General features: G+C 40.3%; 1 protein-coding gene across 1 annotated transcript in view; it reads left to right on the top strand.

The window, feature by feature from the left end:
- Positions 1 to 26,253, top strand: part of LOC133606753 (protein phosphatase 3 catalytic subunit alpha) — a 211,463-nt gene that overhangs the window by 159,637 nt on the left and 25,573 nt on the right. Inside the window, exon 8 of the mRNA XM_061961063.2 lies at positions 5,408 to 5,502. Within this exon, the coding sequence (XP_061817047.1) occupies positions 5,408 to 5,502 (95 nt within the window). The remainder of the gene's footprint in view (positions 1 to 5,407; positions 5,503 to 26,253) is intronic.

Raw genomic sequence — 26,253 nt, 5'->3', positions numbered from 1 at the left:
TATAGTGGGAATGATTTATTTAGCTCTTGTTGAAAAAATGCTTTTTCATTTGCTTGCTTACAGTAATGGATGCATGTATTTTCTTATGATGGGAATATTTTCTGCTATTGTTATTTCACACAGAATTTCCTTCCATGTTGTAGTATATTTTACAAATTTGAATTACAGTGGGGAAAAATGCTGACTTTTAAGTTTGTCCCCATACAAAGATATGAACAGTCCAGGGGCCTCATGTACAAAGCTTGCGTATGCACAAAAACCTGCCGTACGCTCTTTTTCACGGCAAAGGTGAGATGTCTCAAAACTGACGTTGATATGGAAATGTTCGGCAGGGACACAGTCGCGGCAAAGAAAGGGGACAGTTGCAGCGATTATATTTTCAAATGCTCTTTTTTTTTTGGCTATGTACAAACCCTGTTTCCATATGAGTTGGGAAATTGTGTTGGATGTAAATATAAACGGAATACAATGATTTGCAAATCATTTTCAACCCATATTCAGTTGAATATGCTACAAAGACAACATATTTGATGTTCAAACTGATAAACTTTTTTTTTTTTGCAAATAATCATTAACTTTAGAATTTGATGCCAGCAACACGTGACAAAGAAGTTGGGAAAGGTGGCAATAAATACTGATAAAGTTGAGGAATGCTCATCAAACACTTATTTGGAACATCCCACAGGTGTGCAGGCTAATTGGGAACAGGTGGGTGCCATGATTGGGTATAAAAGTAGATTCCATGAAATGCTCAGTCATTCACAAACAAGGATGGGGCGAGGGTCACCACGTTGTCAACAAATGTGTGAGCAAATTGTTGAACAGTTTAAGAAAAACCTTTCTCAACCAGCTATTGCAAGGAATTTAGGGATTTCACCATCTACGGTCCGTAATATCATCAAAGGGTTCAGAGAATCTGGAGAAATCACTGCACATAAGCAGCTAAGCCCGTGACCTTCGATCCCTCAGGCTGTACTGCATCAACAAGCGACATCAGTGTGTAAAGGATATCACCACATGGGCTCAGGAACACTTCAGAAACCCACTGTCAGTAACTACAGTTGGTCGCTACATCTGTAAGTGCAAGTTAAAACTCTCCTATGCAAGGCGAAAACCGTTTATCAACAACATCCAGAAACGCAGTCGGCTTCCCTGGGCCTGAGCTCATCTAAGATGGACTGATACAAAGTGGAAAAGTGTTCTGTGGTCTGACAAGTCCACATTTCAAATTGTTTTTGGAAACTGTGGACGTTGTGTCCTCCGGACCAAAGAGGAAAAGAACCATCCGGATTGTTATAGGCGCAAAGTTGAAAAGCCAGCATCTGTGATGGTATGGGGGTGTATTAGTGCCCAAGACATGGGTAACTTACACATCTGTGAAGGCGCCATTATTGCTGAAAGGTACATACAGGTTTTGGAGCAACATATGTTGCAATCCAAGCAACGTTACCATGGACGCCCCTGCTTATTTCAGCAAGACAATGCCAAGCCACGTGTTACATCAACATGGCTTCATAGTAAAAGAGTGTGGGTACTACACTGGCCTGCCTGTAGTCCAGACCTGTCTCCCATTGAAAATGTGTGGCGCATTATGAGGCCTAAAATACCACAACGGAGACCCCCGGACTGTTGAACAACTTAAGCTGTACATCAAGCAAGAATGGGAAAGAATGTGTCTCCTCAGTTCCCAAACGTTTACTGAGTGTTGTTAATAGGAAAGGCCATGTAACACAGTGGTGAACATGCCCTTTCCCAACTAATTTGGCACGTGTTGCAGCCATGAAATAAGTTAATTATTATTTGCAAAAAAAAAATAAAGTTTATGAGTTTGAACATCAAATATCTTGTCTTTGTAGTGCATTCAATTGAATATGGGTTGAAAAGGATTTGCAAATCATTGTATTCCGTTATATATTTACATCTAACACAATTTCCCAACTCATATGGAAACGGGGTTTGTACATCCATCTTCTTTGCACTTTGTTCCAGATACCCAACCATATTTGTTTTAGCCTGTGTGCTGTTTTCTGTAGCAGGAGAAAGAAGCACCTCCTACTGAGTCCTCATTGGGCAGCGCTTGCCACCCTCAGTCACATGGCTACTTTCCAAATGATTTGCATATTTATAAGGGAGCCTGGTCTGGGCGTGCCAAGCCATGCAGACGTCTACAGTCAAACTTTTTTTATGCGTGCCAACACTTTCATACACCAGAATTTTTACGGTCGTGCGCCATTTTTTGCATTTGATCTTGCCTTTATATTTAGTAGGAAAGCCACACAACTCTCTGAACATGAGAACCCCGCAGATCTTTTATGAGAGATTCATTTTAATAGAGATTGAGATCATTTAAATTTGATTTAGAAAATAGTAAAAAGTATTTTATCCCAGGAAAAATTTGACTTCTACTTGGTGAAGAAACATTTGCAAGAGGTTTGAAGTTGTTCACCTTTCTTCCAATCATCTCAGGAAGGATTTTAATAAGAGAAACAGTCCCAAAGTGAATGTTACCACCTTCATGTTTCACAGTGGGGTGGTGTTGGGTTCAGATTGTCTATGACTCCAAACACTTTAAGTCAATGCCCAAAAACTACATTTTGGTTTCATCTGACCACATCAGACTCTACCAGGCCTTTTCTGAATCATTAAGGTTGTCATTGGCAAACTTTCAACATGTGTCTTCTAGAGCAGAGGAACCTGATGGACACTGCAAAGTGTTTTACTAATGCACTTCTTGGTGACTGTGCTCCCAACTTCCTTGAGATTATTAAACAGCTCTACCCCTGTAATTCTGGACTGGTATCTCACCTTTCTCACAATCATCCTTATCCCACAAAGTGCAAATATTGTATTGAGCTCCAGAGCAACAGCGATTGACATTTATGTCAAAACCGTGGTCTCTCTGTCACCCAGCTTCATCCTGACCTGACAGAGCTAATTTGTGTGCTTCATGGGTGCATAACCTGATTGTCCATCCATCCATCCATCTTCTTCCGCTTATCCGAGGTTGGGTCGTGGGGGTAGCAGCCTAAGCAGGGAAGCCCAGACTTCCCTCTCCCCAGTCACTTCGTCCAGCTCCTGCCGGGGGATCCCGAAGGGTTACCAGGCCAGCCGGAAGACATAGTGTCCTGGGTCTTCCCCGTGGCCTCCTACCGGTCGGACGTGCCCTAAACACCTCCCTAGGGAGGTGTTCGGGTGGCATCCTGAGCAGATGCCCGAACCACCTCATCTGGCTCCTCTGGAGGAGCAGCGGCTTTACTTTGAGCTCCTCCCGGATGGCAGAGCTCCTCACTCTATCTCTAAGGGAGAGCCCCGCCACCGGCGGAGGAAACTCATTTTGGCCGCTTGTACCCGTGATCTTGTCCTTTCGGTCATAACCCAAAGCTCATGCCCTAGGTGAGGATAGGAACGTAGATTTACCGGTAAATTTAGAGCTTTTCCCTCCGGCTCAGCTCCTTCTTCACCACAACGGATCGATACAGTGTCCGAAATACTAAAGACGCCGCATTGATCCGCCTGTCAATCTCACGATTCCCTCTTCACTCACTCGTTAACAAGACTCTGACGTACTTGAACTCCTCCACATGGGGCAGGGTCTCCTCCCCAACCCGCAGATGGCACTCCACTCTTTTCCGGGCGAGAACCATGGACTCGGACTTGGAGGTGCTGATTCTCAACCCAGTCGCTTCACACTCGGCTGCGAACCGATCCAGTGAGAGCTGAAGATCCTGGCCAGATGAAGCCATCAGGACCACATCATCTGCAAAAAGCAGAGACCTAATCCTGCAGCCACCAAACCGAATCCCCTCAACGCCCCGCCTCGACTGCGCCCAGAAATTATTTCCATAAATGAACAGAATCGGTGACAAAGGGCACCCTTGGCGGAGTCCAACCCTCACTGGAAACGGGTCCGACTTACTGCCGTGACAACATTATTGCTCGTTGGTTAGTGTTACTCGTTTACTTATGAAGTAGCACTTGAGTTCCAAAAGGTTGGTGACCCTTGTTTTAGTGTCTATAACATCCGTATAGTGCGTAGAGCAACAATTTGTATTATAGCTTAGAATTTAGACTATAAGACCATTTCCGACAACCTAAAACTGATCTATAGGACGGCAGCCAAGACCATACAGGTCCACTCAGAACAGGCCTCGCCATGATCGACCAAAGAAGTAGAGTGTTCATGCTGAACATCTTATCCATAGGTGGTTTTTGGACACGTATGAGTTCTGCCGGCTTTGCTGCAAAAGTTGAAGGAGTAAGGGGTTATCCTCACCGGAGGATGGTCTGAGGCTGCATGAATGCTTGGGAGCTCCAGTTTATTGATGCAAACCTGAATGCCATCCTGTTCTGTGACATACTGATGGACAGGGTGGGCTGCAAAGCCGAATAGCAACATGACCAATCCCAAACATGCCTCCGAGACAAGCAGTAAAGATGATGAACTGGCCTAGCATGTCTCCGAACGTAATACCTATTGATTATCTGTGGGGCAACCTTAAATGTAATGCAAAGTCTTTAACAACCCACCAGCTCTGTGATGTCATCATGGAGTAGTAGAAAAAGATTCCAGAGACAACCTGTGAAGCTTGTGTAAGCTCCATGCCCAGGACAGTTAAGATAAAAAAAGCAAGCAAATTACTCTCATAACATCATTGAAAAAGAAAAAAATATTTTCTATAATGGGGGACATTTTAAATAAAAAAAATAGTGAAACAATTCATTTTGTTATTTTATATATATATATATATATATATATATATATATATATATATATATATATATATATATATTTACAATTACAATGTAATATCTTTATCAAGTCCAAGTCTGGGTTTTCTGTCCAGTTTCATGCAAGTCTGACCAATTTTTGGCATGTATTTAAATTGCAAAGTGGCCATTTTGGATTGGAATAAACATTCTGGCTTATTCTACACTGCAGCTGGCTCATCTGCTCCTCAGCGTGGGTCAGCACTCTGTGAATGCGCTTGTTTACCGCTGCACTCCCACAGCATGGTCACATGGGACACCCGATCACATGAGACTGCAGCCCCCGAACGGCACAAAGCCGCAATCTCGTGCTTTAAAAACGTTGCATTAAAACAAAAACTGATTCCAAAAAAGTTTCTGTAAGGATGCTTTGTAGTGCATAAATCGCAAGTCGCTAAAAATACAGAGCAAAACACAATGTCAGCACTGATAAAAGTTATTTGCACAATTTACTTGGGAGGGTAACATGGGGATTCACTCTCCTGGGGGTGTCATCATGACTCCCTACACTGAAGCATCACCTTATTAGACAAACACTGTGGTGAAAAAAAAAAAAACACACTAATCATATCCCCAGTGATGAAGCAACCTATCAAATTGAACGACACTCATCTGGTCTCTTTTTTTTCTTCTCTGCCAGATATCGCATGTACAGAAAGAGTCAGACCACTGGCTTCCCGTCGCTTATCACCATTTTCTCCGCACCCAACTACCTTGATGTCTACAACAACAAAGGTAAGCTTTTTAAGTACCAACACGCACGGTTTTGAATCGATCCTTTGCCTCTGCAAACAAGCTCATTCGGCACTGCCCCGACCGAGTCAGTACTTTCCCTACCCACACCACCTCCTGATCCTGATCCTGATCCTGATCCACATCCTTTGGCTGATTCGCAGGTGTGGTTGTTTGATCAGAGATTACTTCGCTATTAACACTGTACACACATTTTGACCTTTCACCATTATATTCCGCTTTTATCAAGTCAGTGTACAGCAGATGAAGCTGTGGTCGAAGCAATAATCCCTACTTTGTGATCTGCATTACAACATCCTATACAATGCAATTAATTTGGATCATGTTAAAAATGTACAGCACATGCACTTAAACAATCAAACATGTCCAAAATGGAGTAGGAAAAAGCCAAGCTTATTTGATCCGACCTGTCCAATGTTTAGTGCAGTGCTTCTTAACCTTGTTGGAGGTACTGAACCCCACCAGTTTCATATGCGCATTCACCGAACCCTTCTTTAGTGAAAATTTTATTTTATTTTTTTTCCAAATTCGAGACAAAGTTATATGTTGTTGGTAACACTTTAAAATGGGGAACATATTCTAAGTAACAAAGACTTAATTTAGAGTTATTTGGTTAGGGTTAGAGGGTTAGGGTTATAATAAGGCCATGCCGAATAAGGCATTAATAAGTACTTAATAATGACTAGTTAAGAGCCAATATGTTACTAATTTGCATGTTAATAAGCAACTAATTAATGGTGAATATGTTCCCCATACTAAAGTGTTACCATTTTACTGGTGCACAAAATGAACCGTGCATGAACATCACCTTGTTCAAAGAACAAAACCAACACCGTGCCTAAACTCACAACAAATCACACACCTGCAAATCAGTCTGACTTCTGCTGTTGCCTTATCCGTAATACGCCGATAGGGAGAAGTTTTTATTTACACGATGAGTCTGGTGTGTCTTGAACTCCGCCGAACCCCTGAGCCCGACTCACCGAACCCCTAGGGTTCGATTGAACCCAGGTTAAGAGCCACTGGTTTAGTGTCTGATATGGTTTCAGGCCCTGTTCTTTTGGTATCCCATATATTTATACTGTTTCTTAAACCAAGCCATATTGGGACATTTTTTTAGGTTGCTTACTTATTAATCCATTCTACATTTTATTCCACTTACAGATACACTAAATACCTTCAATGTTGTATATGCATTCCAATGCTTATTTCTTCTCTCTTGATCAGAACAATTGGTGTACCTTTTCTGATAGCTTGTAGTTGTTTGCTTTGTACATAATCTTAGCGATTTAAAGTGTACAATATCTGTAAATTTTATATTTAATGAACAAGGGATTTGTATGTTCCCTACATCCATCCTCATTGATAATCATATTCTATTCTGTGGGACTGGAGTGGAACAGTATGAGCCTGCATGTTGAGATAGACAATGTACTGTTGAGTTGAGTTTATTTTATTTCGACAACATGATACATCCCAATTTCCAGTTTCTCTGTTCAACATGGTCGAAAAGGAGTAGGAAGAAACAGAGCTTATTTAATCCTACCCCTTTTCCTTTACATAGCAGTTGCTGACACTTTTGTTCACTTCCTATTCTCAATTTATTCACAATACACTCCATAAGTAACAAACAAATAAATGATAATCAGTGACGTAAGTTTTATTTCATTTGGTGAGATAAATTATTATCTAGAAAATGAATGGATGGATGAAATAAATTCAGAATATTTATCATGGTTCTTCTTTGTACTTTGTAAACACTTTAAGTTTGAAGAGTTTCTTGAATTAGATCATATTAGTACATTGTTTGATTTTTTTTTCTTAATCCATTACAACATTTAATTCCACATACTGATATACTAAAGGTTTTAGGTGTTGTACATGCATACAAATGTTTTAAGTAAAAATGTTCTCTAAGGTTATAGTTCTCTTTTGTTGAGAAGAATTGTTGTATTTTCTTGGGTAGCAGATTATAGTTTGCTTTGTGCATAATTTTAGCTGTTTGCAATTTCACTATATCATGGAATTTCAGTATTTTTGATTCAATGAATAAAGGGTTTGACTGTTCTCTATATCCAATATTATGTATTATTCTAACTGATCTTTTTTGTAACACAGTTAATGAATGAATTGTACTTCTGTAGTTATTTCTGCACAATAACTCTGATATGGTAACACTAACGAGCAGTAGAGAATATGAAGAGATTTTTTTTGTCCAGTACATATTTTGCTTTATTCATTATTGACGTGTTTCTTGTGTCATAAAGCCTGCTTATAAGCACCAAACATGAGAAAGTCATGTCATTTGAATACGGTCTCTAATAACACCAGAAAAAGATATTATTTTCAAAATCACAAAAATGATTTAATAAGTCTTCAGATCAACTCAGAACAACAAAATAAAACTTGAAAATGCTCCCTTTGTGATTCATATTTCAAAATCGCTGATTCGCTCATTTTGCCGTCAATCAATAAAGGTCTAATAAGGGTCAGTCTCAGACAGATCATCCAATCACCATGTGGAAGCCCAGCGTCCATGAGGACAGCCCACTGTCCATAGACTCCCAGAGATGCTAAGCGTCCATTGGGTGGGACAAAGTCAAGCATTTATCCAATGACTGTCGTGTTTGGCTGCTGTGGAACAACGCACTCTACGCTTCCTTTGGACGCTGAGCATCAACATTGTATCCCAAAGCATATTTAGTCAATGAAATGTAAACACAACAGTATATTTTTGAACTTATTTCAGTGGTTCTTAACCTTGTTGGAGGTACCGAACCCCACCAATTTCATATGTGCATTCACCGAACCCTTCTTTAGTGAAAAATATTTTTTTTTTTTTTTTTTTTCAAATTCAAGAAAAAGTCATATATTTTTTTACTGGTGCACAAACTGAACCGTGCATGAACATCACCTTGTTCAAAGAACAAAACCAACACAGTGCATGAACTCCACAACAAATTACACACCTTACACACATTACCATGAATTAATTAATGTGGACCCCGACTTAAACAAGTTGAAAAACTTATTTGGGTGTTACCATTTAGTGGTCAATTGTACGGAATATGTACTGTATTCTGTGAACTGTACTATGTCATATAATGTATTCTCTTCCTTTGCAATCTGCTAGTAAAAGTTTAAATCGATCAATCAAACAACCTGCAAATCAGATGGAAAATTAGGGGGGAACATTGTTGGGTCCATAATACGCTGATAGGGAGAAGTTTTTTCATTTACACGATAAGTCGGATGTGTCTTTACCTCCTTGGCGGAGGCTCCGCCGAATCCCTGAGGCCAACTCACCGAACCCATAGGGTTCGATCAAACCCAGGTTAAGAACCACTGACTTATTTGTTTAAGTTAAGGAGGAATCTGAGCTTTCCTCGCAGTCTTGAAGCAAATGCCACTGCAAGAGATGGGGTCTTGTGTGGAGACATTCTCCAAGTCGGGTTTAATCACCTAAAATCCAAACATTTTGATCGCCATCCTGATTATGTGAACAACACCCCAGAGAATAGGAAAGTACTCCCATGCACTTCAATTCTGTCTCTGGCACCATTCAGTATGTGTCCATTATTATTTAATTATTGTAAAATATATTGTTTTTATTTTATGTTGTTGGAATACCAGTGGTAAATAAACTGGTTTATTCTTTGAAGGATACATATTAATATAAACATGATTTTGTTTATTATTATTATTGCAATGCATTGATTTTAGTTAGGTTACTGCACAGCCATAGCCATAAATGCAATGATAATAATAATTGGCACAATCATTTATTTTGGTATTTCGGTTTTCTGCCTTGGTGTTCTTATTTTTGGCTTTCATTCCGGTGCATCCCTAGTGGAGTTACATTGTATATGTGAAACAAGTCAAAAACTGTTGCAAAATACAATAATATTGAACTTTTTTGAAGTGATTTCCACAGCATTTCTTGGCTACATTGGCTCGCAGTCTATTTAATTTTGACTGTACCAGCTACCCAATCGAGTCCTATCCTATCAGTCATGTGGGTGGAGTCCACTGGTTGAATCAAAGCCTCAGTAATAAAACGTCCTGCTTTTCGCATCTTGCCCGGGACCCGGTAAGCACAGCCGCTGAATGATGGGCAATCTGGTGTGCACATAAATCTCCCAAGGGGAGGGGAAGGGAAGGCATCGCTAGCTCCCATCAATCCAGCACTGGGAGTCGGTCTGATGGATCAATGAGACCGGGGTTAGAGGGGCTCACATCCACTGTTAATATAAGGAGGAGGCAACTGGGGAAAACTTATTCGAAAAAAACGTTATATTCTGAAGCAAAGGTGGTTTAGCTTTATGGTGCTGCTCAGTCCGTTTGCTTTGCCTTTTTGCACAATTCCCATTCTTGCTGGAGATTTTGGGCGCTGACTTAGCTGTCCGTCAGTGCTCTGACCCCTGCATCTCCCTTCCCTCACTTACATCTTTTACGATGAGCTGTCAGGAAAGCAGCAGCAGCAGTGATTTTGCACTTTTTAGTCTTTGGAGTAAAGACTGCTGTGGAGTAGAGCGGGGTGGGGGTGGGGGACTTGGCAATATTGCTTGTGGTTTCAAATTAATGGAATGTTTTCTGCTGCATGGTTATTGACTGCACCCGAAAGCTAATGGTTTTGTTTCTTGGCCATAATAAAAAAGCGAAATACCACACAAGTTTCCGGTGCTGATGGCGATCATTTCTCTCTTTTTCCCCTCTGCTGATCTGTGGGTTTAGATTTAAATCTTTGGAAGTTTACATAAGAAAAAAAAGATGTCTTTTTTTTCTCTCTAGTTTTTGGTATGTCGTGTACCAAAACTCCCAGACCAAAAAAAAAGGAGCAGTCTGTCCCTCATTTCCATGCAATGCTTGCCATACGTTCATCTGCCAAACTTAATTTCAACATTCAGAGAGAGCAGAATAATATATGTAAATAAACCAGGGGTGTACCAAGTTACATGGCACTCACTGAAGGCGGACGCTTTCCTATGCTTCTTTGTTTTGTCTTGTTTCTACTTTCTTGTGGCCTCTTTTTGCACTACTCTCCAAAATCTAATTAATGGAATTGATCAACTGGCCTCCTTAACGAAATTGACAAGATCTCGGATTTGGGGGAGCCTACTTGTCCTGACGGAACGGTTGTTGCTGGACACACGACGGACTCTTGGTAGAAGCGGAGTACCGCATGCCTGGCAACCCTTTCGGTCGATGACGTTAAAGATATCATGTTCGTCCTTCGTTTTCAAAGATGACCAGGTGACTTCACGTTGATTTGTGTGTGCGAAGATGGCTGATGAGGCCAATCCTTGCGCGGAATGACCGGCTGCAGTGAGGGCAGGTTGTGGCTGTGGGGTGGCTGGCAGAGAGGGAGGAACTGTCTCTGGTCTTGCGGAGCTGTCGCTTCTGTTCGGCTTCATGGATGCGTTTTTCCTCGAAGTCTGCTACACCATGTCAGACTGCAGAGCGCCAGTTTGAACGGTGTTGGGCATCGGCTTCCCATGTCTCTGGGTCCAGACCACAGCCCTTGAGACTGGCCTTTAGGGTGTCCTTAAAGCGTTTCCGCTGTCAGCCGCTTGAGCGCTTTGGTGCAGTTCACCGTACAGGAGCATTTTTGGTAGGCGTTCATCTGACATGCGGCAGACATGGCCATAACTGATTAGATAACTACCTAATCCAGGGGTCGGCAACCTTTACCAGTCAAAGAGCCATTTTGACCAGTTTCGCTAATTATAGAAAACAATGGGAGCCGCAAAATGTTTTTTAAATTTTAAATGAAATAACACTGCATACAAAGTTTTCTTTTTGCTTTGTGCTATGTGTAAACCAGGGGTCTCAGACACGCTGCCCACACCTTTATGTGGAATTTGAAAGCTGGTGCGGCACGCGGGTTTTAAATGAACGGCGCTTGTCAGCGTCATGCGTACCGTGATTGTACAGCATCTAGCACCCACTACAACCAGCGTGCCTGATCAGCCACACGTTGTATGGTGTTTCCGCTTGCTCACGTAAGTGACAGCAAGGCATACTTGTTCAACAACCACACAGGTTACACTGACGGTGGCGGTATAAAAAAAACTATAACACTCTTACTAATAATGCGCCTCACTGTGAACCCACACCAAACAAGAATGACAAACACATTTCGGGAGAACATCTGCACAGTAACACAACATAAACACAACAGGACAAATACCCAGAATCCCATGCAGCCCTAACTCTTCCAGGATACATTATACACCCCCGCTACCAAACCCCGCCCACCTCAACCGACGCACAGAGAGGGGGGGGGGGGGGGGGGGGGGGGGTTGGTGGTAGCAGGGGTGTATAATGTAGCCCGGAAGAGTCAGGGCTGCATGGGATTCTGGGTGTTTGTTCTGTTGTGTTTATGTTGTGTTAAGGTGCAGATGTTCTCCCGAAATGTGTTTGTCATTCTTGTTTGGTTTTGGTTCAAAGTGTGGCGCATTATTAGTAAGAGTGTTAAAGTTGTTTTATATGGTCACCGTCAGTGTAACCTGTGTGGCTGTTGACCAAGTATGCCTTGCTGTCACGTACGTGTGCAGGCAGAAGATGTATATTATATAACAAGTATTTGGCTGGCACGCTGTTAATACAGATTATAGAGAGCGCCTAATGTTGTACCATAATGGCACGCCCTTATTATAGCTGTAAGGGTGAAAATCGGTTAATATTAATCCCGGGAGTTTTCTGCGAGAGGCACTGAAATCCGGAAGTCTCACGGGAAAATTGGGGGGTTCAGCAAGTAAGCTGCTGAGCCGCATCAGAGTGATCAAAGAGCCGCATGCGGCTCCGGAGCTGCGGGTTGCCGACCCCTGACCTAATCGGTATCATGATAACAGGACATCTGCTGATTGGAGTAAGCCTTGCCCGCACATTATAATAATGATAAATGATAAATGGGTTGTACTTGTATAGCGCTTTTCTACCTTCAAGGTACTCAAAGCGCTTTGACACTACTTCCACATTTACCCATTCACACACACATTCACACACTGATGGAGGGAGCTGCCATGCAAGGCGCTAACCAGCACCCATCAGGAGCAAGGGTGAAGTGTCTTGCTCAGGACACAACGGACATGACGAGGTTGGTACTAGGTGGGGATTGAACCAGGGACCCTCGGGTCGCACACGGCCATTCTCCCACTGCGCCACGCCGTCCCACATTAAACTTTTTTTTTTCTACACTCGCTCAGATTTCTGCTCTGTGCTTATGCATGTTTAAACATACAGCGTTATATTTGTGGCAAAAAGGCAACCAATCAGAGAACTGGACAAATGTACCCCTATCCCTACAGCATGCATTGGATGGTGGCACACCGCCAAAGCAAAATATATGCCACATCTTAAAAATAGGGTATTATTTCAACATGATTTGTATTTATTTTTACATGAAAACCAATTTAAAGGAGCCCTATGTAATAATGTGGGTCAGAAATGGTACTGCATCACGGTCAAAATTGTGTTGTTCCCTCCCTCTCTCTCTGACTGAGGTTGCCAGATACCCAGCCGCATCCAGCTTGGTCGACTGAGCTACTCCAAGGAACTTCAAACTTCCACTGCCTCTTACGAGAAGTGTTTTGTCAATAACAAATCTCTAACCAACACATTTTACACAGAAATTAGGATTTTTTTTTCAGGAAGAAGTACGTCGTGCCTGCGTACAATATCAAAACAAATGGTAATCATATGTTTATGGTCAGTACTATCAGAAAACAAAGACTAAAACAAACTACAACCAACACTAGCAGTGGTTATACTGGTGCAAATAAGTAGAGCATGCTTAGCAGCCTAATGTACGCCCAAAACTAAAGAGGAGACATTTTACCAAGGTATGCTTTAGGCTACACCATACTTGCCAACCTTGAGACCTCCAATTTCGGGAGGTGGGGGGGGGGGGTGCGGGGGGCGTGGTTGGGGCGGGGGCGTGGTTGGGGGCGTGGTTAAGAGGGGAGGAGTATATTTACAGCTAGAATTCACCAAGTCAAGTATTTCATATATATATATATATATATATATATATATATATATATATATATATATATATATATATATATATATATATAAAATAATTGACTTTCAGTGAATTCTAGCTATATATATATATATATATATATATATATATATATATATATATAAAAGAAATACTTGAATTTCAGTGTTCATTTATTTACACATACTGTATACACACACATAACACTCATCTACTCATTGTTGAGTTAAGGGTTGAATTGTCCATCCTTGTTCTATTCTCTGTCACTATCTTTCTAACCATGCTGAACACCCTCTCTGATTATGCATTGCTGTGTGGCACGCACAAAAGTGCTTTCATCAAATGCACTAGATGTCAGTATTGTCCTGTTTAAGAGTGTCACAACATTGCTGTTTACGGCAGACGGACTACTTTACTGTAGACGTTCTTTATATTGTGGGAAAGCGGACTCAGGTCCGCATGGAGCTGGAGGGGGCGTGGCCTCCAGCTCCGCCTGAATTTCGGGAGATTTTCGGGAGAAAATTTGTCCCGGGAGGTTTTCGGGAGAGGCGCTGAATTTCGGGAGTCTCCCGGAAAATCCGGGAGGGTTGGCAAGTATGGGCTACACAAATGCGGAGTTCTTGTATCATGTGATTTGGCTGTCTCTATACGTTTCACATTGCCATGATGACAGTCGTGCTAATGTTGAAACCCATTTCCTCAGCGTATCAGCATATTGAGAACGAAATAGGCACTGACACTACCCATATCCACAGAAGTTTTATTTGTCAAAAATATATTTTGCACCGTCAGTTTGAATACACATCGATATACAGGCTAATGGGCATATATTTCCCCGGGCTAGCATGTTAAGCATTACACTAGGAGCTAAGCACCATCACACTAAGCATTCGTTGCCCATCTGTTATCACTCTTAGTCTATGATCTTGTCTAACAAAGTTTGACAAGATCATAGACTGTATTGGACAATATAGTTTACTTACGAAATGGCCATTTCCATTTATTACAAGTAATAATTACTATGAATTGATTAACGTGGACCCGACTTAAACAAGTTGAAAAACTTATTTGGTTGTTACCATTTAGTGGTCAATTGTACGGAATATGTACTGTACTGTGCAATCTACTAATAAAGTCTCAATCAATCAATCAATCAATAAGAAGACGTAAATGCCTGACTTACCTATCAAGGAGGAAATTAGCGAGTTTGGCGTCAGATGAAAAATTATTCTCCGCGTTCAATCGCATCCATCTTTCAAAGGCATCCCCGATACAAATCCTCGTTTTGTTCCTGGCTTTGTAATGATTAAGTTGAGAATCGTAACGACGCCTTTTAGATTTACTAACGTCTTACATGTTTAGGAACTTTACCAGTGGCAGTAGCCAGACAAAGAGGGCGGTGCGTAACTGGCAACCTGGATGTGACACACTCACGGACTTTCTAATTGGTCAAACGGTAGAGGGCGGGACATCGAAATGAAAACAATAACAAGATTTCGGCACTATAAATCTAATTTTGAAATGAGCATATCCCGGCTGAACTACCGTATTTTTCTGACTATAAGTCGCAGTTTTTTTCATAGTTTGGCCGGGCTCCAGTGCGACTTATATATATTTTTTTCCTTCTTTATTATGCATTTTCTGCGGGTGCGACTTATACTCCGGTGCGACTTATACTCCAAAAAATACGGTACTGTTATCAGTTATAGAGGTATTCGAAAAGAACATTATTTATTAATGCCTTTTGACGTATTACGGCCATTTAATGATGACTTGACATGAAATTATTACATATGGCTTCTTTTAGTAATATATTGCATTAATGAACATACTGTATATAGTCTATTATTTACATACTACTACATTTGGTAAACATTTAAAATATCGTAAAAATGTTCCTCTATGCTTTATTTTGAAATAAAAAACAAAAAAAGTGCATCTGAATAGCCTGACCATAATCGCTTCAGCTGGCCGTGCACACCGTAGTTGACACTTGGCAGAAGGAGAAAGAAAAAAAAAGTTCAGTAAAAAGGTGATTCAAGTTATTTAATGCATCTCTTGATCAAGCCTGTTAAAACCACCCTCTTTTTTTTTTAGACATTACTACCGAAAAATAATGTCTAACTCTACGCCGTGTGCGTCTTCGAACCTCCGTTTGGACATCTGTGTGGCGGGCGCATGTTCCCCCGTGCCTGTGGGGTTTTCTTTGGGTACTCCAGCTTCCTCCAACATTCTAAAAATTAGCATTTTAGGTTAAATATGCATGTTAGGTTAAATGGAGACCCTAAATTGTCCATAGGTATAAATGTGAGGGTGAATGTTTGTCTATATGTGCCCTGTGATTGGCCCTGCTAATTTTTGTTAGCCTGTCTATGAGCGAGTCCATTGTACGTTAGCATTAAGCTAGCGGCTTTAGTCGAGCCAACCTTCATCCTGTTTTGTATTGCTTTTTTCAGTTTATTCCAAACTGTGTTGTTGATTTAACGTGATTCCTGCATGTATTTGCACTCAATGTGTATATTGATGTACTTTTCTCAGTGTGCTCTGCTTAGTTTTACATTAACTTCATTGTGGAGAATATCAATAATAAGTTATTTTCTTCATTCTTAATTCAAAAGACTGTTTGTATAACTAAATATCAACATTCAGGAAGGGCAGAGTATAGTGTAGCCTGGGTTACCTTTAAAGAAAATGTATCCATCATTGCCAGTCAAAATGATCACAAAGTCATATACATGATGATGTCATTGACCACGCCCCCAAGCCCTGGATTTGATATTGTATTGGGCAATATGCAAGCAATACCCAACCCTTGTTTTCGAGAAGGCAGACCTGTTGTTTGGTCACTTTCTCCCGTGTTACCAATGGGCGATAGGTATGCTCAGAGGAAGGGGAATGCAGTATTTTCATTGGCTGGCGGCAGCTGGAAGGGAGAGGATGACAGATAGATGCTGGTGCAGGGATGACGCCAAAGCAGGAGGGGGATTCATCCCAGCCTCTGTGAAGAGTGTTCCCTGCTACAGATGTCTGCCCATCTGTTATCACTCTGCCCATTAGCGGGCTTCCCTTTCTTTTCCTGCGGCCATGTTTGGATGAGTAACAATGTGTTGCGTGAATGGCATTTGTGGTGTCTCCCTATGGAGTGTCATCAAAATGCTTTGGAAGACATGCAAACATGGATGCCATTTTTATAGTTTTACACCAGTAATCACTAGACAAATGGTTAATGAGGATCACACATTTAATTTCTCATTCGCTAGGATGTTTTGCTTGATTGTGGCCATGTTTTTAGCTAATGTTCACATTTTACACACGGCCCCCTAATTGTGTGTTCCAAATTAATGCCCGACGTTATGTTCGAATTTAGGAGACCAGGCACCGCTCAACAGGTTGATACCATCCCTACAGTGAAGCAAGGTGGTGGCAGCATCAGGCTGTGGGGATGGTTTTCAGCGTCAGAAATACAAACCCTGTTTCCATATGAGTTGGGAAATTGTGTTAGATGTAAATATAAACGGAATACAATTATTTGCAAATCCTTTTCAACCCATATTCAATTGAATGCACTACAAAGACAAGATATTTGATGTTCAAACTCATACTTTTTTTTTTTTTGCAAATAATAATTAACTTAGAATTTCATGGCTGCAACACGTGCCAAAGTAGTTGGGAAAGGGCATGTTCACCACTGTGTTACATGGCCTTTCCTTTTAACAACACTCAGTAAACGTTTCGGAACTGAGGAGACACATTTTTTAAGCTTCCCAGGTGGAATTCTTTCCCATTCTTGCTTGATGTACAGCTTAAGTTGTTCAACAGTCCGGGGGTCTCCGTTGTGGTATTTTAGGCTTCATAATGCGCCACACATTTTCAATGGGAGACAGGTCTGGACTACAGGCAGGCCAGTCTAGTACCCGCACTCTTTTACTATGAAGCCACGTTGATGTAACACGTGGCTTGGCATTGTCTTGCTGAAATAAGCAGGGGCGTCCATGGTAACGTTGCTTGGATGGCAACATATGTTGCTCCAAAACCTGTATGTACCTTTCAGCTTTAATGGCGCCTTCACAGATGTGTAAATTACCCATGTCTTGGGCACTAATACACCCCCATACCATCACAAATGCTGGCTTTTCAACTTTGCGCCTATAACAATCCGGATGGTTCTTTTCCTCTTTGGTCCGGAGGACACGACGTCCACAGTTTCCAAAAAACTTTGAAATGTGGACTCGTCAGACCACAGAACACTTTTCCACTTTGTATCAGTCCATCTTAGATGAGCTCAGGCCCACCGAAGCCGACTGCATTTTTGGTTGTTGTTGATAAACGGTTTTCGCCTTGCATAGTAGAGTTTTAACTTGCACTTACAGATGTAGCGACCAACTGTAGTTTCTGAAGTGTTCCTGAGCCCATGTGGTGATATCCTTTACACACTGATGTCGCTTGTTGATGTAGTACAGCCTGAGGGATCGAAGTGCAGTGATTTCTCCAGATTCTCTGAACCCTTTGATGATATTACGGACCATAGATGGTGAAATCCCTAAATTCCTTGCAATAGCTGGTTGAGAAAGGTTTTTCTTAAACTGTTCAACAATTTGCTCACGCATATGTTGACAAAGTGGTGACCCTCGCCCCATCCTTGTTTGTAAATGACTGAGCATTTCATGGAATCTACTTTTATACCCAATCGTGGCACCCACCTGTTCCCAATTTGCCTTTTCACTTGTGGGATGTTCCAAATAAGTGTTTGATGAGCATTCCTCAACTTTATCAGTATTTATTGCCACCTTTCTCAACTTCTTTGTCACGTGTTGCTGGCATCAAATTCTAAAGTTAATGATTATTTGCAAAAAAAAAAATGTTTATCAGTTTGAACATCAAATATGTTGTCTTTGTAGCATATTCAACTGAATATGGGTTGAAAATGATTCGCAAATCATTGTATTCTGTTTATATTTACATCTAACACAATTTCCCAACTCATATGGAAACGGGGTTTGTAGAAGACCAGTCAGGATAGAGGGAAAGATGAATGCAGCAATGTACAGAGACATCCTGGATGAAAACCTTCTCCAGAGCACTCTTGAACTTAGACTGGGGTGAAGCTTCATCTTTCAGCAAAGACCCAAAGCACACAACCAAGATATAAAAGAAATGGCTTCAGGACAACTCTGTAAATGTCCATGAGTGGCCCAGCCAGAGCCCAGACTTGAATGTGATTGAACATCTCTGGAGAGATCTGAAAATGGCTGTGCACCGACACTTCCCATCCAACATGATGGAGCTTAAGAGGCGAAACTGCCCAAAGATAGGTGTGCCAATCTTGTGGCATCATAGTCAAAAATACTTGAGGTTGTAATTTCTGCCAAAGGTGCATCAACAAAGTATTGAGCAAAGGCTGTGACTACTTATGTATATGTGATTTTTAATACATTTGCAGAAAGCTCTAGAATAATGTTTTCACACTGTCATTACGGGGTATTGTGTGTAGAATTTTGAGGGCAAAAATGAATTTATTTTATTTTGGCATAAGGCTCTAACATAACAAAATGCGGAAAAAGTGACATTTAATTTCTCATTTGCTACGATGTTTTGCTTGATTGTGGCCATGTTTTAGCTAATGTTCACATTTTACCCAAGGGCTTGTTGGCCCCCTAATAATTCAATGCTGTTTTGGTTTAACACCTTAAAGCAGGGTTGTCAAACGTACGGCCCGCGGGCTGGATCTGGCCCGCAAACAGTTTTTTATCCGGCCCGCGAGTATAAAAATTAACGGAAAATTTTGAATGAAAGAAAACTGCTGTTCTAAATGTGTCCACTGGATGTCGCAATAGCCATTCTTTGTAAAACCTGCCGCAAGAACGAGCATGACTTTAGCAGCTATGTGTCGTGTTAAGATAGGACGGGGGTCGGCAACCCGCATGCAGCTCTTTAGCGCCGGCCTAGTGACTCTCTGGAGCTTTTTCAAAAATGTATGAAAAATGGAAAAAGATGAGGGAAAAAATATATTTTTTGTTTTAATATGGTTTCTGTAGGAGAACAAACATGACACAAACCTCCCTAATTGTTAGAAATCACACTGTTTATATTAAACATCCATCCATCCATCCATTTTCTACCGCTTATTCCCTTCGGGGTCGCGGGGGGCGCTGGAGCCTATCTCAGCTACAATCGGGCGGAAGGCGGGGTACACCCTGGACAGGTCGCCACCTCATCGCAGGGCCAACACAGATAGACAGACAACATTCACACTCACATTCACACACTAGGGCCAATTTGGTGTTGCCAATCAACCTATCCCCAGGTGCATGTTTTTGGAGGTGGGAGGAAGCCGGAGTACCCGGAGGGAACCCACGCAGTCACGGGGAGAACATGCAAACTCCACACAGAAAGATCCCGAGCCTGGGATTGAACCCCAGACTACTCAGCACCTTTGTATTGTGAGGCAGACGCACTAACCCCTCTTCCACCGTGCTGCCCTATATTAAACATGCTTCAGTGATTAGACACTATTTGGCGAGCGCCGTTTTGTCCTACTAATTTTGGCGGCCCTTGAACTCACCGTAGTTTGTTTACATTTACAACTTTCTCCGACTTTCTAAGACGTGTTTTATGCCACCCCTTTTTTGTCTCATTTTGTCCACCAAACTTTTATTAATGTTGTGCGTGAAGACACAAAGGTGAGCTTTGTTGATATTATTGACTTGTGTGGAGTGCTAATCAGGCATATTTGGTCACTGCATGACTGCAAGCTAATCGATGCTAACATGCTATTTAGGCTAGCTGCGTGTATATATTGCATCATTATGCCTCGTGTGTAGGTATATTTGAGCTCATTTAATTTATTTTACGTCCTTTTGATTTGATTTTGTGTGCATGTCTCATGACACATTATCCGTATGTAATATTGGCTACATTTGTGATAGTTGTTTGTGTGCCATGTTGTTCCAGACCACAGCAAACGTTACCCAGCTTGCAAAGATTGTAATAAATCCATTAGAAGAAGACAGCCGGCCGTTTCCTTAAACTTGGACACACACATCTATACCTTTGGCCATTTTTAAGCCAGTAATTTCTAGGAGTTATCTCACCCTGCGAGAAGCCTCCATTTTACTAATGATTTTGAATGTTTTAAAAATGTGAAGAAAAAATATTACATTTCCACATTTCTGTCAACAAAGATTTGCGTCAGCCTATGACACATAGTCATTTTGATAGTAGGCTAATCAGTACATTCCATGTTGTACTGGTGACTGCATGGGGACACATTTTCTGGGCACACATTAATATGATGAAATATTAAGTATCTCCTTTTAACCTCATTTGTGATTAATGAAATGAGTCCAAATTCCCAAGTTTTGTTGTAGACGATGCTACATATGTACAGAGTAAACCACATAATGCTAGTACGGGGGTCAGCAACCCGCGGCTCTAGAGCCGCATGCAGCTCCTTAGCGCCGCCCTAGTGGCTCTTTTTAATATATTTTCTATAAGAAAACAAACATGAAACAAACCTTCCTAATTGTTAGAAATCCCACTGTTTATGTTATACATGCTTCACTGATGAGAGTATTTGGCTAGAACCGTTTTGTCCTACTAATTTCAGTGACCCTTGAACTCATCGTCGTTTGTTTACATGTACAACTTTCTCCGATGCTGCCACAGCTGTCTCATTTTGTCCACCAAACGTGTTATACTGTGCGTCAATGCACAAAGGTGAGCTTTGTTGATGTTATTGACTTGTTGGAGTGTTAATCAGGCATATTTGGTCAGTGCATGACAGCAAGCTAATCGATGCTAACATGCTATTTAGGCTAGCTGCATGTACATATTGCATCATTATGCCTCGTTTGTAGGTATAATTGAGCTGATTGAATTTCCTTTATTTATGTCCTCTGTGTATTTAATTTATATTTGCATGTCTCATGACACATTATATGTATGTAATATTGGCGGCATTCTTCATAGTTGTTTGTGTGCCATGTTGTTCCAGACCACAGCAAACGTTACTCAGCTTGCAAAGATTGTAATAAATCCATTAGAAGAAGACAGCCGGCCGTTTTCTTTAACTTAGACACACACATCTATACCTTTGGCCGATATAAGTCAGTAATTTCCAGGAGTTATCTCATCCTGTGAGAAGGCTTCATTTTACTAATGATTTCCAATGTTGCAAAAATGTGTAGAAAAAATATTTAAATACAACATTTCTTTCTGTCAACGAAGATTTGCGTCAGCCTTTAATAGTAGGTAGGCTAATATAGCTAATATAGACACTTACATCATGTGTTGCCTTCATTATAATACTTATATAAGGGTTTTTATTTATTGCGGCTCCAGACAGATTTTTATTTTTATTTTTATTTTTTTGGTCCAATATGGCTCTTTCAACATTTTGGATTCGCCGACCCCTGTACACCAATTGAGGAAAAGGATTTGATTTTGATATTATGACTCATTTCATCGTCTGATAGATTAAAAATCAACACAAATGGGAGCATTTTAAAACTCTGCCAGACTCAATTCCACGTATTTGACCGATGAACATTATCACTTCATTTATTCGTAAAGCATAAATAACGACAAATGAAGAGTAGGGATGATGTTTGATAAGAAATTATCGAGTTCGAGCCCATTATCGAATCCTCTTATCAAACCGATTCCTTATCGATTCTCTTATCGAATCCAGATAGGTTGTTGTATATGGAAAAAAACACAATATTTGGTTGAACAAAAACTCACTTTTATTTTATAAGAAAAAAATAAAATAAAATAAATAAATAAATATTGACTGTTAGCCCCCTAAAAAACATAACAAAAAATATTGACTGTTGTTACCCAAAGTATATTAAGTGGGATTTTTCAGAAAAACAAATATATATACAGTAACACAAAAACAACCTGTCTCTGTGATCACTATAGGTGTATAAATAATAATATAGTGTTAAATAAAATCAGTTCCTTGGGCACAAAACTGAAAATAATACAGCTCTCCAAAAAGTGCACTTCTGCTGCTATTGGAACATACTAACTACACACACTATGACACTAAGAACACCACAGTCATCAATCAACAATTCTTCCCCCCTTACATGAGAGCGAAGCCTGGCAATAATTGCATATTGCCTGTTCTGCCCTCACTATATGTGTTGAGGTTATACAGCTTGTTAGACAGCTAACAAACAATCCAAAGCAGATTAATCCATTTAGGCTCTTTATTGTTGTTGATCTTGCTTTGTCTTTTCCTATCTTTACTTTTGTCTTGCACTGGACTGTTTTTTTTTTTTTTTTAAACTAAAATACACACAATGAAAAATGTATAAGCTATGTGATTCAATTAACATACTGAAATGTAATACACAATATGTAAATATTAGCTTCACACAAATATACAGTACTATCATCAAACAAATACTTCTGAGTGTTGAAACTATTTCGATGGTGGAAATATACGACTGGCAGCCATTTTAAGTCCTCAAAACATCCATTGAAACAGTGCACAAAAATCGTTTTTCAATAAAGACTGACTTAGACTTAGACTTCCTTTTTATTGTCATTCAAATTTGAACTTTACAGCACAGATAAGAACAAAATGTCGTTACATAAGCTCATGGTAGTGCAGGATAAAAAAGCAATAAGGTGCATATATAGATAAATAAATATATATAAATAATATATATATATATATATATATATATATATATATATATATATATATATATAATAAATATATATAAATATATATAAATCATCTTAGTATCAAACTAACTAACAACAAACAAAATATATATAAATCATCTTAGTATCAAACTTAACCACTTTCCACCTTAATATTGAGTTACATAAACAAGTTAAACAGTTTACTTACAGACGTATCTTTTCCAAGGCTTGTAAGAGCTAACACAACTTGTCTACTTCTCCATTGTCTCAACCCGGAAGTACCCAAACTAATGACGTGTAGTATTTTCATATCGCCACAAGATGTCAGTAAGAGTCTACAATCAAATGGGCATAACATTGCAGGTCCCACAGGGCATTTCCTGTACGTGGAAAGGGATTCATTCCCAGGGATTCGAATAAAGAACCAACTCTTTTTCTTTACTATAGTGGCCTCGATAACAGGAACCGGTTCTCAAAAAGGGATTCGAGTCCATGGAATCGGTTCTTTTCTTATCGAACAACCAGGAGAACCGATTTCGAACATCATCCCTAATGAAGAGAGAATACTACGAAGTGTAAAAAAACAAAATAATATGAACTTTTCTTTACATGCAACCTGCCAGCTGGGCCAAGATACCAGGAATCGCCCCTGTTTTTAAAGCAGCTGTATTAAAGACTATGGCCGTTACCGGGGAAATAGGCTGAAGGCACTCCCTTATGAATAATTAATGAGTAGGCGTCATCTCTGTGTTGCCTTGGCAGCAGTCTTGGCCTCAGCACCCCCGCCCCTTACACCCCTGTTGTTGTCGGCTCAGCAGAGACACTTAGTGGTAGTGGCTGTCATGCCCTGTTGACTTTAGTTTCCAGCCACGGGCCCTCCTACTGAGAATTTGTTTTTACAGCATCCAAGATAAACAGCATTTGTTTAGTGCAGCGGAGGTTGTCGGGTGTTCCTGTTCCTTTTTTAAAGCAAATCCGGTACGAAGGAGTGCTGACCTCCCCCACGCTCCCTCCCTCCTCTGGCTGCATTCAATCAAGTGCCTTGACGATGTTAATGCAGTATGTAATGTTTATGCAACGGCTGCCCACGCGTGCAATCGCTTCCGTGCGTGCAGCCGCACACACATGCAGTAAATACCCCACAGCACCCTCGCAGGCTCATGTGCAACATGCAAGTGAGACAAAGCCGGTGCACTTTTGCTTGTGTTTGCGTCACAATCACAACTAGGAAAGTTCCCCCCCAGGCAGGATATATAAGTGTATTGTTTGGCTCATGTTCAGTGTAGGAGTGGGCGATACTGCAACTTTTGGTGTTTTCTTCCCTTTAATTTGATCATCATGATCATGAGAAAACACGTGACAAATGTTTTAATAATATTTTTCAACACTTTATGACCATTTTAACAATATATAAATACAACAATATAAGACCAGGGGTTGGGAACCTATGGCTCTAGAGCCAGATGTGGCTCTTTTGATGACTGCATCTGGCTCTCAGATATATCTTTAGCTGACATTGCTTGACATGATAAGTAATGAATAATTCCGCTGGTAATCAGTGTTAAAAATAACGTTCAAAATATAAAACATTGTCACGCATTTTAGTCCATTCATCCGTTTTCTACCGCACTTCAAGAAGTCGCATTAATGGTACGAAGTAGAGATGTATCGGCCGATAAATGCGTTAAAATGTAATATCGGAAATTATCGGTATCGTTTTTTTTATTATTGGTATTTTTTTTGTGTTGTTGTTGTTGTTGTTGTTGTTTTTATTAAATCAACATAAAAAACACAAGATACTCTTACAATTAGTGCACCAACCCAAAAAAATTCCCTCCCCCATTTACACTCATTCACACTCATTCACGCAAAAGGGTTGTTTCCTTCTGTTATTAATATTCTGCATGGTTCCTACATTATATATCAATATATATCAATACAGTCTGCAAGGGATACAGTCCGTAAGCACACATGATTGTGCGTGCTGCTGGTCCACTAATAGTAGGCTACTAACCTTTAACAGTTAATTTTACTAATTTTCATTAATTACTAGTTTCTATGTAACTGTTTTTATATTGTTTTACTTTCTTTTTTATTCAAGAAAATGTTTTTAATTTATGTATCTTATTTGATTAATTCTTTTAAAAAGTACCTTATCTTCACCATACCTGGTTGTCCAAATTAGGCATAATAATGTGTTAATTCCCCGACTGCATATATCGGTTGATATCGGTATCGGTTGATATCGGTATCGGTAATTAAAGAGTTGGACAATATCGGAATATCGGCTATCGGCAAAAAGCCATTATCGGGGACATCCCTAGTAAGAAGTATTTTATTTTTTATTGATTAGCTTCAGAATAACAATGTTATTAAAAAGAATAAGAGACTTATTATGCTCTAAAAATGTTGGTCTTACTTAAAAATGCACGCATTTAGTTGTAATTAGTGTTAAAAAATATAATATGGCTCTCACGGAAATACATTTTAAAATATTTGTCTTTCATTGCTCTCCCAGCCAAAAAAGTTCCCGACCACTGATATAAGACTATAAACAATATGAACAAAATAAAGTAATTACCCGTGTTCCTTTACCCATTTTTACTACCTATAATTGTTTAATCAAAATAAATGGACAAAAGCAAATACTGCTATTTGCTTTCGTCATTCAAATCTTTTGTTTTGGTTTGTTTTTCCCAAATCCTACCCGTGTCTATTTTTGTTTGTAGGCAACATACAAATATGACAATTTAAACAATGTAACAATAATAACACAACACATGCAAATATTTGTAAAAATGTAGACAAAGTATCATATCAATTGCACTTGTATCGATCCAAAACCGATACTTCCCATGGTATCGATTTGGATCGACCCACTCAACCTTAGTTCAGTGATTACACACACAAACAAAGCTAGCTGGATGTGTGTTTTGACCCTTGTTTTGTGTCACGGCCGAAGTTCCTGGGAGTTGGTTGCTATTCCCGACCTGGAACGGGCGGAGGGGCGGGTGCCGGGGCAGGAAAGTCCCCCACGGTGACCCAGTGGTGGTGTCCGTTTACGACCC

The sequence above is a fragment of the Nerophis lumbriciformis genome, linkage group LG05 (genome assembly GCF_033978685.3).
Source record: "Nerophis lumbriciformis linkage group LG05, RoL_Nlum_v2.1, whole genome shotgun sequence".
Taxonomy (NCBI): domain Eukaryota; kingdom Metazoa; phylum Chordata; class Actinopteri; order Syngnathiformes; family Syngnathidae; genus Nerophis; species Nerophis lumbriciformis.
The sequence above is the reverse complement of the archived record's forward strand: the minus strand, read 5'-3'. Positions and strand labels throughout refer to the sequence as shown.